This window comes from Lonchura striata, chromosome 26 (genome assembly GCF_050655825.1).
Source record: "Lonchura striata isolate lonStrDom1 chromosome 26, ASM5065582v1, whole genome shotgun sequence".
NCBI lineage: Eukaryota > Metazoa > Chordata > Aves > Passeriformes > Estrildidae > Lonchura > Lonchura striata.
Window position 1 is genome coordinate 5,256,606 of NC_140728.1, and position 12,956 is coordinate 5,269,561.

Here is a 12,956-nt window from a genome sequence, read left to right on the forward strand (position 1 = left end):
CAGTGGTCACTCCACTGACCACTCACAGCACCCACCCCATGGGCACCCATCAGTGCCAGCGGCCACCCCGCTGACCCCCACCGCCCTGCCCGTCCCCGCCGTGCTCCGAGGGGTGGCACGGCCCGGGGTGACCACCCGGGCGCCGCGGGGAGCAGCGGGGATGTCACCGGTGTCCCCACCCAGAGGGAGGCTGGCCGGGCTGCTCTGCAGCTCCCTGCTGGCCCCGTGGCTTGGCGGCAGGGACTGGCACCCGCTCAGCTTCAAACTGGGCGAACTGGAGGCACTGGGCAGCTCGGGACCTTTGGGTTTGGCCGTCAGGTTCAGCGGCTGCGAGGGTTCCTGAGGAGGAGGAGGAGGAGGAGGAGGAGGAGGAAGGATGGCAGGTGAGGAGCTGTCCCCAAAGCCCCAACCTGGGGTGTGGAGGGGCTTTGGGGACTGTGCCAGGGGTTGGAGGGGTTTCTATTGGGGTTGTGCCAGGGGTTGAAGAGGGTTTTGGGGTTGTACCAGGGACTGAAGAGTTTTTTGGGGGCTATACCAGGGGTTGAAGGGCATTTCTGGGGTTGTACCAGAGGTTAAAGGGCATTTTTGGGGTTGTACCAGAGGTTAAAGAGCATTTTTGGGGCCGTACCAGGGTTTGGATGGGGATTTTGGGCTGTACTGGATTTTTGGAGTTGTACTACGGGTTGAAGGGCATCTTTGGGGTTGTACCAGGAACTGAAGGGGATTTTTGGGGTTGTACCAGGGTTTGGGGGGGCTGTGCCAAGGGTTGAAGGGATTTTTTTTTGGCTGTACCAGGGGTTGAAGGGGTTTTTTGGGGCTGTACAAGGATTTGGAGGGGATTTTGGGGCTGTACAAGGATTTTTGGGGTTTTGGGGCTGTAGCAGTGTTTTCGGGGGCTGTACCAGGATTTTTGGGGTTTTTGGGGCTGCACCAGGGTTCTTTGGGGTTTTTGGGGATGTACCAGGGGTTTTGGACTTTTTGGGGCTGTACCAGGGTTTTTGGGGTGTACCAGGGTTCTTTGGGATTTTGGGGCTGTATCAAGGGTTTTTGGGACTGGACCAGGGTTTCTGGTGCTGTACCAGGATTTTTGGTGTTTTGGGAGCCATACCAGGGTTCTTTGGGATTTTTGCGGCTGTACCAGGGGCTTTGTGGCTGTACCAGGGTTTCTGGGGCTGTACCAGAGTTGTTGGGGTTTTTAGGTCTGTACCAGGGTTCTTTGGGGTTTTGGGGGCTGTACAATGATTTTTTGGGGTTTTGGGGGCTGTACCAGGATTTTTTGGGGTTTTTGGGGCTGTACCAGAGTTCTTTGTGTTTTTTTGGGCTGTACCAGGATGTTTGGGGTTTTTTGGGCTGTACCAGGATTTTTGGGGTTTTTTGGGCTGTACCAGGATTTTTGGGGTTGTAACAGTGGGGTTTTTTTGCTTTTTTTGGGGGCTTTACCTGCATCTGGAGGTGGCCCGGGCCCGCGGGTCTCTTCAGCGTGGGGGGAGGAGGGCTGTGCAGGAGCTGCACCGGGTAATCCACTGCGGGAGCAGAGGGACGGCGGTCGGGGACAGCGGGGACACGGCCGTGGGGACAAGGCCACCCCGCAGGGCCGGGACAAGCCCGACTCACCCGGTTTGCAGGGGATGGGCTGGATGGGCAGGGCCAGCTGGGACTCGGGGCTGACCGGCAGGGGCTGGTGGCCGGGGCTGAAGGCGGGGATCATCACGTAGGGCATGTTGACCTGCTGGAGGGGACAGGGACACCAGGTCAGTGCCACCCTCGCCAGGGCACGGCAGGACACGGCCGGCGTCGCTCCGGCAAGGACCAAACGCCCCGAAAGTGTCCCCGTCCGTGGTGGGGATGGTGGGATGGAATTAGATCATCTTCAAGGTCCCCTTCCAACTCAAACCATTCTGTGGATCATTCTGAAGGGCAGTTTTTGGGTTGTACCAGGGACTGAAGGGGATTTTTGGGTTGTACCAGGGACTGAAGGGGATTTTTGGGGTTGTACCAGGGACTGAAGGGCAATTTTTGGGGTTGTACCAGGGACTGAAGGGGATTTTTGGGTTGTACCAGGGACAGAAGGGAATTTTTGCGTTGTACCAGATACTGACAGGGATTTTTGGGTTGTACCAGGGACTGACAGGGATTTTTGGGTTGTACCAGATACTGACAGGGATTTTTGGGTTGTACCAGGGACTGACGGGGATTTTTGGGTTGTACCAGATACTGACAGGGATTTTTGGGTTGTACCAGGGACTGACGGGGATTTTTGGGGTTGTACCAGGGTTTGGGGTGGCTGTACCAAGGGTTTTGGGGTTTTTTGGTTGTACCAGGGATTGAAGGGGGTTTTAGGGTTGTACCAGGGGTATAAGGGTTTTTTGGGGGCTGTACAAGGATTCAGAGGGGATTTTGGGGCTGTACCAGGGTTCTCTGGGGTTTTTGGGGTTGTACCAGGGGTTGAAGGGTTTTTTGGGGATGTACTAGGGGTTTTGGGGCTGTACCAGGATTTTTGAGTTTTTTTGGGCTGTACCAGGGTTCTTTGGGGTTTTTGGGGCTGTACGAGGGGTTTTGGGGGCTGTACTGGTGTTTTTGTACAGGGATTTTTGGGGCTGTACCAGTGTATCATTCTGATGCACAGAATTGGAATTACAATATTCTAATTTCAGGTCAAGAATGTTGATTTGATTTTGGGGCCAAGATACTTGCAATCTTTCCAACTCATAACCTGCTATTCTTATTTGTGTGCACACTTTGTCAGGTTAGGACAAAGTTTGAGGAAACCATTAGGAATTGTTAGGAAAAGACATACATTAAAAGTTATCCAAACATAATGCAAAGAGCTTTTCTCTCCTTTTCCTACAAGGTATTCTTTTAATAATTAACTCTTTTATAGAAGAAAGTCTTCGAGTTGACATTTTAATAGGAGACAGGAAGTTGAGGTAACATGAAGAAAATATGTAGTGCTCAAATTAGAGCAAACCTCAATATCTGTTCCTTAGTGCTAAAATCAGAGTGAACCTCAATATCTGTTCCTTAGTTTGCTTTTTTTTTAAATGTTAGGAAGTGCCTAAATCACTTTTAAATTGTCATTGCATGGGGGAAATGGGCCCCAAGACCATCTGGTGGAAGACATATTAATATAATTTTGGATTTATAATAAAGAATATCTCTATGAAATAAGAATACAACTTTTATGGCATATATGGATAATGTGTCTATTAAAAGGCTTACGAGTTGCTACAGGACATACTAAGAAACATTTCTTTTTCTTCCTTATCTAGACAACTTTGAAAAGAGAAAGATTAAGAGCTGAACAGAGATATCGGAGTTAAAATTTTGGACATCCTGCACCTGCCAGGGGCGGTGCCCCTGCCCTTACCTGGATCTGCTGCTGCAGGAGGTTGATCTTGTGCTGCTGCTGGATGAGCTGCTGCTGCTGCTTGGCGATCTGGGGAGGGGACAGCGGCCTTGGTGACATCCAGGACAGCGCTGGGCCGGCCTCCAGCCTGGCAGAACCCATCCAGCACCACAGAAAAAGGGTGGCAGGGGGTCCCCAGGGGCGTGGGGAGGGCAGGAGGAGGGGCTGAGCTGCACCCCGAGGGACACAAGGGCTGCGTGTCACACCCCAGGGTGACAGCGGTGTCACCCCTGCCCTTGGTGTGGGAATCCAGGGCTTCCCCCTGGCTGCCCTGGGACCCTGGCAGGGTCAGGAACCCCCTGGACAGAGCCCCCAGAGACACTGGCTGTGATCTCTGTCCATGGAAAAGAGTTTTCAATCTCACAGGATGAATTACCAGCTCTGAGGGTTTGATATAAGCCATAATTAAGTGTGGCACGGGTGCAAAAGTAAAATTTTAGGATTCTAGATGAGGGGTCCAAAGGGGGCAAGACAGAAAAAATTAAGTGTGTCTTGTCCTTTTTCTCCTTCTTCATGCCCTCCATGTTTCACTGTGGTGTTGGCATTTTTCTATTAGTTTAAGCTAGAGACACACTGTTCAATGTAAATAATAAATATTAACACATTATCATAAATATAGCACAGGTAGTTTCTAGTATATAATATTTGTAACATCCCACTGAGGGGCAGAGCCCCACACGCTGCCCTGCAAAACAAACCTACAGCAGGGCAGCAAAACACGCTAGACATAAGCAAAAATAAACACCCCTAACAAATTATAGCTTCTTCTTTAGCAACGAAGAAAAAAACCCCAAAATTTTCTACAATCTCAAAATCATCCACACCACAAATTCCAACACTTCGGAGGGGACAGCCTGGCGTTCAAGGAGCAGGTGAGCGCAGGCAGGAGGCACCTGGGGTGGTTTGCTCATCCTAAGGAGCTCAACCCCCATCTCCATCCACCTTTGGTGCGCCCGGCTCCGAGGGCTTTGTAGGGTGACGTTATGGGGTTTGTATCTCCATTGTGTGTTCTGGTTATGTTTGATATTCTGTTTTGTGCTTTCAGAACTGACTCTGAAAGTGAAGGTTTGTTTTGCCCTGTTATCAGTCAGCTCACCTCCCTCCATGGTCTGTTGGCTAGAAGAGGCTGGTGCTGATTTTTGCTTTGCTTTGCTTTGCTTGCTTCTGCTTTTCCCTTTGCTTTCTAGTGAGTTTAGCCAAGCAGTCCAATTCTTTCCTTGGACTGTTTTATTTTTCCTTTCCTTTTCCTGAATACCATCCAGCCTGCTCCGGATGGGACCTGGAAGCACCGAGGAGCACCGAGCCCTGCGCTCTGTGACCTGCAGCAGCCATCCCCAGTGCCCAGACCCAGGAGAGACCTTCTGGATTTGTTCATCTCTGCAGAGTGGTTAAAGAGGTTTTTTGTGTCATCTGGTGTTGTTAATTTTTTTTTTTTTTTTTTTTTGGTGCTGGTGTTGTTAATTGGTTTTTTTGTTTGTTAAATAAACCGGTTCTTTTCCACTTCTCTCCGAGAAAATTTTTTCCCCAACCAGGTGGGTGGTTTTTGTTTTCTGGGGGCTCCTCCCAGAGGGTTTTCCCTGAATTTGCCTTAAACTAGGACACACGGGAAGGCAAAACGAGACCCCAAAACCACCGGCGGTCCCAAAGGTGGGGTGCCGGTGCCCACCTGCTCCTGCTGCTGCCGCGCCAGCTCCATCTGCTGCTGCTGCTTCTCGAAGAGCATGGTGGCCATGTTCTTCTGCTCCGAGTGCGCCGTCAGCAGCTGGTCCCGCAGCGTGGACAGCTGGTTGATCATCACCAGCAGCTGCAGCTCCTTCTCCGCCAGGCTCTCCTGGGTTCCTGCGGGGAAAAAAACCCAAAACCCAACTGGGTTAATGTATCCCTGTCCCTTTTGGGGTCTCTGTGACACTTTTGGGGTGTCCCTGTCCTTTTAGGATCTCCTTGACACTTTTGGGATATCCTTGACCGTTTTAGGATGTCCCTGTGTCTTTTAGGATCTCCCTGACCCTTTTGGGGTGTCCATGACCCTTTTGGGGCATCCCTGTCCTTTTAGGATCTCCTTGACACTTTTGGGATATCCTGGACTGTTTTAGGATGTCCCTGTCTATTTTAGGTCTCCCTGACCCTTTTAGGGTGTCCATGACCTTTTTGGGGCATCCCTGTCCTTTTAGGATCTCCCTGACACTTTTGGGGTTTCCTTGACCGTTTTAGGATGTCCCTGTGTCTTTTAGGGTCTCCCTGACCCTTTCGGGGTGTCCGTGACCCTTTTGGGGTGTCCGTGACCCTTTTGGGATATCCGTGTCCTGCAGGGGGTGGGGAGCAGGGAGAGGGTCAGCGGCGCAAGGTGGGACGGAGGGGGTTTTGTTTAGGGAGTGCAATTCTCATTTCTTCTGACTTTGGGGTGGGAAACGTGAGGCAGAGAAGTCCTACAGCCACCAGTGCCACCACTGGGTGACCACGGGTGACACCGTGGTGTCATGTGGGACATGGGTGACACCGTGGAGTCATGTGGGACATGGGTGACAGTGATGTCATGTGGGACATGGGAGACACAGTGATGTCATGTGGGACACGGGTGACACCGTGGTGTCATGTGGGACACGGGTGACACACTGGAGTCATGTGGGACACGGGTGACGCAGTGGGACATGGGTGACATAGTGGTGTCATGTGAGACGTGGGAGACACAGTGATGTCATGTGGGACACGGGTGACACCGTGGGACATGGGTGACACACTGGTGTCATGTGGGACATGGGAGACACAGTGGGACATGGGTGACACCATGGTGTCATGTGGGACATGGGTGACACAGTGGGTGACCAGGGAATGTCACACTGGGGAGGAACGGAAAGATCCCCACACTCTGAACCGCCCCCACCCATGCAGCCAGAGGCAGCAGAGATGCTCACCTCCAAAAAAAAACAATTAAAAAAGGGATAAATCCTGCGAAATGTGGACATTTCCCCTCCTGCTTTGGTGCTCCCAGCTGGGACGCAGGAGGGAGGGTGGTGGAGGTGGATCCCACCTTTCACTTCCTTGGATTCAGCCAGGTTCCGACCTAGCAGCCGCTCCTTCCAGTCACTGGCCAGCAGCTTCTCGATGGTGGGCATCACTGGGGACAGCGACAGGGACAGCAACAGGGACAGGACAGGGACAGGGACAGGGAGGAGAAGACAACCACGTGAGCACATCAAGGCTCTGCAGCACAGCTCGGTCCACCCCACAGCTCTGAGGGGCAGGGAAAGGATCCCAAGAGGTCCCTTGGGAACGTTTCCCACCTTCCTTCAGGTTCCTGTTGAAGTCCAGCTTCTCCTGGCCGCTCCCGGCCGGCTCGAAGGCGGAGCGCCGGGGCTCGGGAACGTCCCCGGCGGGAGAGCGGGATTCCTGTGGGACACAGAATGTCACTGCCACCACTGGGGACACTCCCAGCATGGGACATCCCCGTCAGATGGGATGCTGGGAGCTGGAGGACGCTCCTCCAGGCACAATCCCGTCTAGAGAGCATCATGGAGACGCCGTAATTTTCTCCCATTTCTCCATCTTGCCCCCACTGTCCCCTGAGCTCCTCTCCCCTCTGACGGCAGAGCAAGGAGCGGCCAGCGAGAGGGAAAACCCCAGGAGAATGGAAAAGGGAGGCTGAAGGGATGGGGAACACCTGGAGGGGGTTGTTGGGGGCCCCACATCAAAGGTGAAGCCCTCAAAGCCCAGGGATGATCCCAGAGCAGCCCCAGGTTCGCTGTGGGCAAAGTTGAGCTCTTATTCCTGGTTCTCCAAGTTTTTGAGGCTCAATCCTCAGGGAAACCAACCCATCACACCCTGGCACCTCTTGTTCCTGGTTTTTGGGGTTCAATCCTCAGGGAAAACAACCCTTCACACCCTGGGACCTCTTGTTCCTGGTTTTTGGGGTTCAATCCTCAGGGAAAACAACCCTTCACACCCTGGGACCTCTTGTTCCCGGTTTTCCAGGTTTTTGGGTCTCAATCTTTGGAGAAACCAACCCTTCACATCCTGGGATCTCTTGTTCCCAGTTCTCCAGGTTTTTGGGGCTCAATCCTCAGGGAAATCTACCATTTACACCCTGGGACCTCTTGTTCCCAGATTTTAGGGCTCAATCCTTGGGGAAACCAACCCTTCACACTCTGTGAGCTCTTGTTCCCGGTTTTCCAGGTTTTTGGGCTCAAAAGAGCAGCAAAAAAAACCTTGGGAGACTTCAGATTTCAGTTTCAATTCCTCGGGGTGAGGAGAAACCACGCGGGGGAACAGCCACCGTCTCTCCCACGGGATGCAGGGTCTGGAGCAGGGCTGGGGACAGCCCCACCTTTGTCACACCCACCTGTGGCAGGGCCTGGGGCTCGGTGCCATCCCTGGGTGGTGGCCCCGGGGGGTCGTGGGGCCGGGGCTCAGCGCTGGGGGCGGCCCCCGGGGGGGTCTCGGGGCCACCCTCCTTCTTCTCCTCCGTCTTGACGGCGCAGTTCACCATGGTGCCCGCTCCATCCAGCTCCGGGGGTGGAGAGACGGGGCTCCTCATGGACATCCTGCGGACAGCAGCGACGTCACCACGGCCACCCCCGGGCGTGGGCACCCCTCTCCCAGCCTGGCCTCACACTGGGGTGCCCCACAGTGCAAGGACAGCAACTGGGGTTTGCCATGGGCAAAGCTGAGCTCTTAGTCCCAGTTCTCCAGGTTTTGGGGCTCACTCTTTGGGGAAACCAACCCTTCACACCCTGGGAGCTCTTATTCCCAGTTTTCCAGTTTTTTTGGGGCTCACTCTTTGGGGAAACCAACGCTTCACAACCTGGGACCTCTTGTTCCAAATTTTCCAGGTTTTGGGAGCTCAATTCTTGGGGAAACCAACCCTTCACACTCTGGAAGGTCTTATTCCCAGTTTTACAGGTTTTGGGAGCTCAGTCCTCAGGGAAACCAACCCTTCATACCCTGGGACCTCTTGTTCCCGATTTTCCAGGTTTTTGGGGCTCAATCCTCAGGGAAACCAACCCTTCACACCCTGGGAGCTCTTATTCCCGATTTCCAGGTTTTTTGGGGCTCAATCCTCAGGGAAACCAACCCTTCACACCCTGGGAGCTCTTATTTCCAGTTTTCCAGGTTTTGGGGCTCAATCCTCAGGGAAACCAACGCTTCACACCCTGGGACCTCTTGTTCCCAGTTCTCCAGGTTTTTGGGGCTTAATTCTTGCTTGTTCCCAGTTTTTGGAGCTCAATCTTTGGGGAAACCAACACTTCACACCCTGGGACCTCTTGTTCCCGATTTTCCAGGTTTTTGGGGCTCAGTCTTTGGGGAAACCAACCCTTCACACCCTGGGACCTCTTGTTCCCAGTTCTCCAGGTTTCTGGGGCTTAATTCTTGCTTGTTCCCAGTTTTTGGGGCTCAATCCTCAAGGAAACCAACCCTTCATACCCTGGGAGCTCTTGTTCCTGGTTCTCCAGGTTTTGGGGGCTCATTCTCAGGGGAACCAACCCTTCACACCCTGGGATGCAGGAATGAATTCCTAAAGGCAACCCAGAGATCCCAGAGATTGGGAGTGAGGGACCACTTGAGGGACCTTCATGCCACATCCAGCAAGCCCAGGCTGTGGGGGACAGCACCAGCAGCTCCAGGAGCCGTGCCCAGAAAGCCATCGGAGCAGCCACGGCTTTCCCGATCCAACGGGAAGTGGAAATCCTGGCTCTGCCCAACAGCGGCTGGGGCGGCACCAGAACCGCTCCTCCGGGAACCCCCGGCAGGGGATGGGACCGGGACTGGGACTGGCCACCAGAATGGTTCCTGCAGGAGTCCTCATCATGGGAAGAACCAGGACTGGCCACCAGAACAGCTCCTCCAGGAGTCCCTGGCATGGGATGGAGCTGGGACTGGGACTGGCCAGCAGAACATCTCCTCCAGGAGTCCCCAACATGGGGTGGACCTGGGACTGGCCATCAGAATGGTTCCTCCAGGAATCCCCAACACGGGATAGGACAGGCACTGGCCACCAGAACAGCCCCTCTGGGAGTCCCTGGCATGAGAAATACTTGGGATTGGCCACCAGAATGGTTCCTCCAGGAATCCCCAACATGGGGTGGACCTGGGACTGGGACTGGCCACCAGAATGGTTCCTCCAGGAATCCCCAACATGGGGTGGACCTGGGACTGGGACTGGCCACCAGAACAGCCCCTCTGAGAGTCCCTGGCATGGGAGGGACCAGGACTGGCCACCAGAGCAGCTCCTCCTGGAACCCCTGGCACAGCACCGGCCAAGGCCCTGCCAGGACAAGGGGCTGGTCCCTGGAATGGCTCTCCCAGATCCCACAAAACCCCTGTGGGTGCCCATCCCCGTCCCGGTGCTGCCGGACGGGCGCCGCAGGCATGACGATGAGCTTTATAGGGAACAGGCTGTGCCACCCCATGGGGACCCCAAAAACGTGTCCTATTGCTCGCTCCGGGTGCCAGGGCCGCCAAAGCGAGTGCCAGGCTCGGCGGTGCCCACGGGGCATTTGCCTTTCGTGGCCACCAAGCCTCACGCCACACAGCAAGAACGGGAAGCGGCATTGTCCTCGCCTTTCCGCGGGAATAATGGGAAAAGGAGGCTGCTGAGGAAGGGATTGACCCGGGCCACTGCTGGGATGGTGGGACTGCCCTGCCATGGGGACAGCACCTGCCTGGGGGCTGCCACCCCAAACCCAGCACCCTCTCACCTCCCAGACCCCCATCGGGAGCCCCTAAAACCGGTTTGGGGGTGCAAAGCCCGGTGGGGAGGGCTGAGCTGGGTCGCCCGGCTTGGGGGCAGCAATTACATAACAAACAAAGCCCGGCTCAAGCTGCGAATTAATCAAACGGCTGAAAATAAAACCTTCCTCTCAGGAACTTCAGACAAAAGAAATGAAAACAACAAGGCCGGCTGGGTAATGAAAAGCCAGGGCTGTGAATAGGGGACAAAAGGAAGTGGAACAATGGGGTGTTGGACAAAAGCAATAAAGTAAAGGGAAGTGTGACAGCTCCACAATAGGGCACTGTGCTCGCCAGCCTTTCTGATCTTAGCGGGCCTTTTTTTAATCTCGGTTCCCTCGCCCTCCGCCGAACAGACCCGCCGGGTTTCCTCCCGGCCCCGCATCGCCCGGGGGCTGCCGCATCCTGCGGCGCCCCTTCCTGCCCCGGCTCACCTTGGCCGGGGCCACCGGGTCCCCAAAATCCATCGCCGGGAAGGACCGGACACGGCGGGAAGCTGTGCCCGCTGCAGCAGGGATTGGCCTTGTGGGGAGGTTATAAGTGGGGAAACTGAGGCAGGAATGCACAGCACCTCAGGTGTGCGTGAAACTGCATTTTTTTCCAGCTTTTTGGGTGTTTTCTCCAAGCAAAAATCCAAATTTTGTGGGTTTGGGATGCTGCGACATCGGCACCGCGGCACCGAGCGATGGTTTCGCTCTGAGCCAGGCACAAAATCCCGTCCCAGCCCTCCCGTTCCCTTTGTGCTTCACCTCCCGGTGCCATTGGAAGCTCAGTCTCCAAATGGGGCCAGCGCTTTAATGGGGCCGTGTTTGAAAGAGGCTTCCTTGAGGGTTCATTATCCACCCTGCCGAGCACACAAAAAAAAGTGGGAAAAGGGGAAAAGGGAAAAGCGCTGTTATCTCCTCCCGGGCAGGTCTCAGGTGTGGGCTCCGGGGCTGCCTGGGGCACACAATGGGCACGGAACAATCGCCCTGGCACCGGCACTGAATGGGATCTTCTCGGTTTTTAATGTTCCCATTAAACCCAGGGTGGGGAGGAAGGGAGGGAATGGGATTGGGATGGAAAACGCCAGCCCGGAGGATGGAAACAGATCCCGAATCCTCATGGGATTCTTCCCTCTCTCACGGCTTTTTGGGGGTTCATCCCACAAGCAGCAACACCCTGAAATTCCCAGATTTCACCTTTCCTCCCAATCCCAGCCCGGCGAGTCCAAGATTTTCGGGATGGTGACTGCTCGTGTTTCCCTGTTCGTACCCGTGAACGGCACGTCCTGCAATTCTCCCGGTGGCCGTGCCACCCTTCCTGCCCGCCAGCCAGGCCTGATCCTATCGGCCCGGCTGTGTGGAGCAGAACAGCTCCAGGGGCCGGGAAAAGGGGATGAGGCGCCAGAAAACCCCCACCCTGCCCAGGGGATCCAAGAGATGCCAAAATCCCGGTGCTGCAGGAGTTTGGGATCCAGGAGATGTTCAGATCCCATCACTGCAGGAGTTTGGGATCCAGATGTTGAGATCCCATCACTTGCAGGAGTTTGGGATCCAGATGTTGAGATCCCATCACTGCAGGAGTTTGGGATCCAGATGTTGAGATCCCATCACTGCAGGAGTTTGGGATCCAGGAGATGCCAAAATCCCGGTGCTGCAGGAGTTTGGGATCCAGGAGATGTTCAGATCCCATCTCTGAAGAATTTTGGGATCCAGATGTTGAGATCCCACCTCTGCAGAATTTTGGGATCCAGATTTTGAGATCCCATCACTTGCAGGAGTTTGGGATCCAGATGTTGAGATCCCATCACTTCAGAAGTTTAGGATCCAGGAGATGCTGAGATGCCAGCACAGCAGAAATTTGGGATCCAGACGCTGAGATCTCACCACTGCAGGAGTTTGGGATCCAAGAGATGTTGAGATCCCATCAGAGTAGGAATTTGGGATCCAGGAGATGCTGAGATCCTGGCACAGCAGGAATTTGGGATCCAAGAGACACCAAGACCCGGCTACAGCAGGAGTTTGGGAATTCAAGGGGCAACGAGATTCCAGAGCTGCAGGAGTCTGGGGATCTAAGGAGACGTGGAGAGCAAGAGATGCCGAGATCCCGGCACCGCAGGATCTCAGCGATCCAAGAGCCACCAAGATCCCTCATCCCGTGTCCCATCGCTGCTGCCTCAGCGCTCATCGTGCCCCTCAATTTGGGGACAATCCCACCCCAGGGACAGCAAAGAGACCCTCGGAGTTGGCTGGAGGAGCTGGCTGCCCAGATTTTCGGGATGGCCCTGCCCTCTCCTGCCCATCAGGTTGTCCCATCTCTTGGAGCTTTTGCTCTCCTCCCTCCCAAAGCTCTCCATCCACATCTCTTCCCTTCAGGAGCCCAACATGGTGCCCAATCATTCCCAAAAAACCCAGGAAACCAGGGCAAAACGGGAGGAAAAAATCCAAGGAGGAAACAGCAGAGGAGCAACGCCGGCACGAGCAGCAGCCGCGACACCCCTGGGAGAGGACAGAGGAAAAAATAAAGACACACACGGAGATTTTTCCTCTTCCAGGCAGGACCTGAGGAATCCCGGCCGGCCACCGGGACAGACAATAGCCCATCTCCTGCCAGACGAGCGGGACCGCTTTCCTGCCAGACTTGGAATGTCCTTTCGGGGCCGCTTCCAACGTTTCCGCCCCGCGTGTCTTCCAAGAGAAAAGAATGGATGTTCGGCCAGGGATGGCCAGGGGTGGCCCATGGCCCTGGCTGGGGGAAGTTCATGGGGCTGCTGTCCCTTCCCTGGGGATCCGGAGCATCCCGGGATTTGGGGTGGTTCCCTGGTGGCCGTGGGGGAGGTGGGATG

The 12,956-nt window shown here is 54.9% G+C and overlaps 1 protein-coding gene across 4 annotated transcripts in view; it reads right to left on the reverse strand.

Moving 5' to 3' along the window:
* Window positions 1–12,956, reverse strand: part of SOX13 (SRY-box transcription factor 13) — a 48,180-nt gene that overhangs the window by 8,476 nt on the left and 26,748 nt on the right. For 3 of the 4 annotated variants that reach the window (XM_085561308.1, XM_085561310.1, XM_085561307.1), the window contains exons 2-9: window positions 7,743–7,944; window positions 6,688–6,793; window positions 6,435–6,521; window positions 5,073–5,245; window positions 3,368–3,436; window positions 1,615–1,729; window positions 1,441–1,523; window positions 180–339 (exon numbers count right to left, since the gene is read on the reverse strand). In XM_085561308.1, the coding sequence (XP_085417434.1) occupies window positions 180–339; window positions 1,441–1,523; window positions 1,615–1,729; window positions 3,368–3,436; window positions 5,073–5,245; window positions 6,435–6,521; window positions 6,688–6,793; window positions 7,743–7,943 (994 nt within the window). In that variant the 5' untranslated portion in view covers window position 7,944. The remainder of the gene's footprint in view (window positions 1–179; window positions 340–1,440; window positions 1,524–1,614; window positions 1,730–3,367; window positions 3,437–5,072; window positions 5,246–6,434; window positions 6,522–6,687; window positions 6,794–7,742; window positions 7,945–12,956) is intronic. The other variant, XM_085561309.1, reaches the window with a different exon arrangement.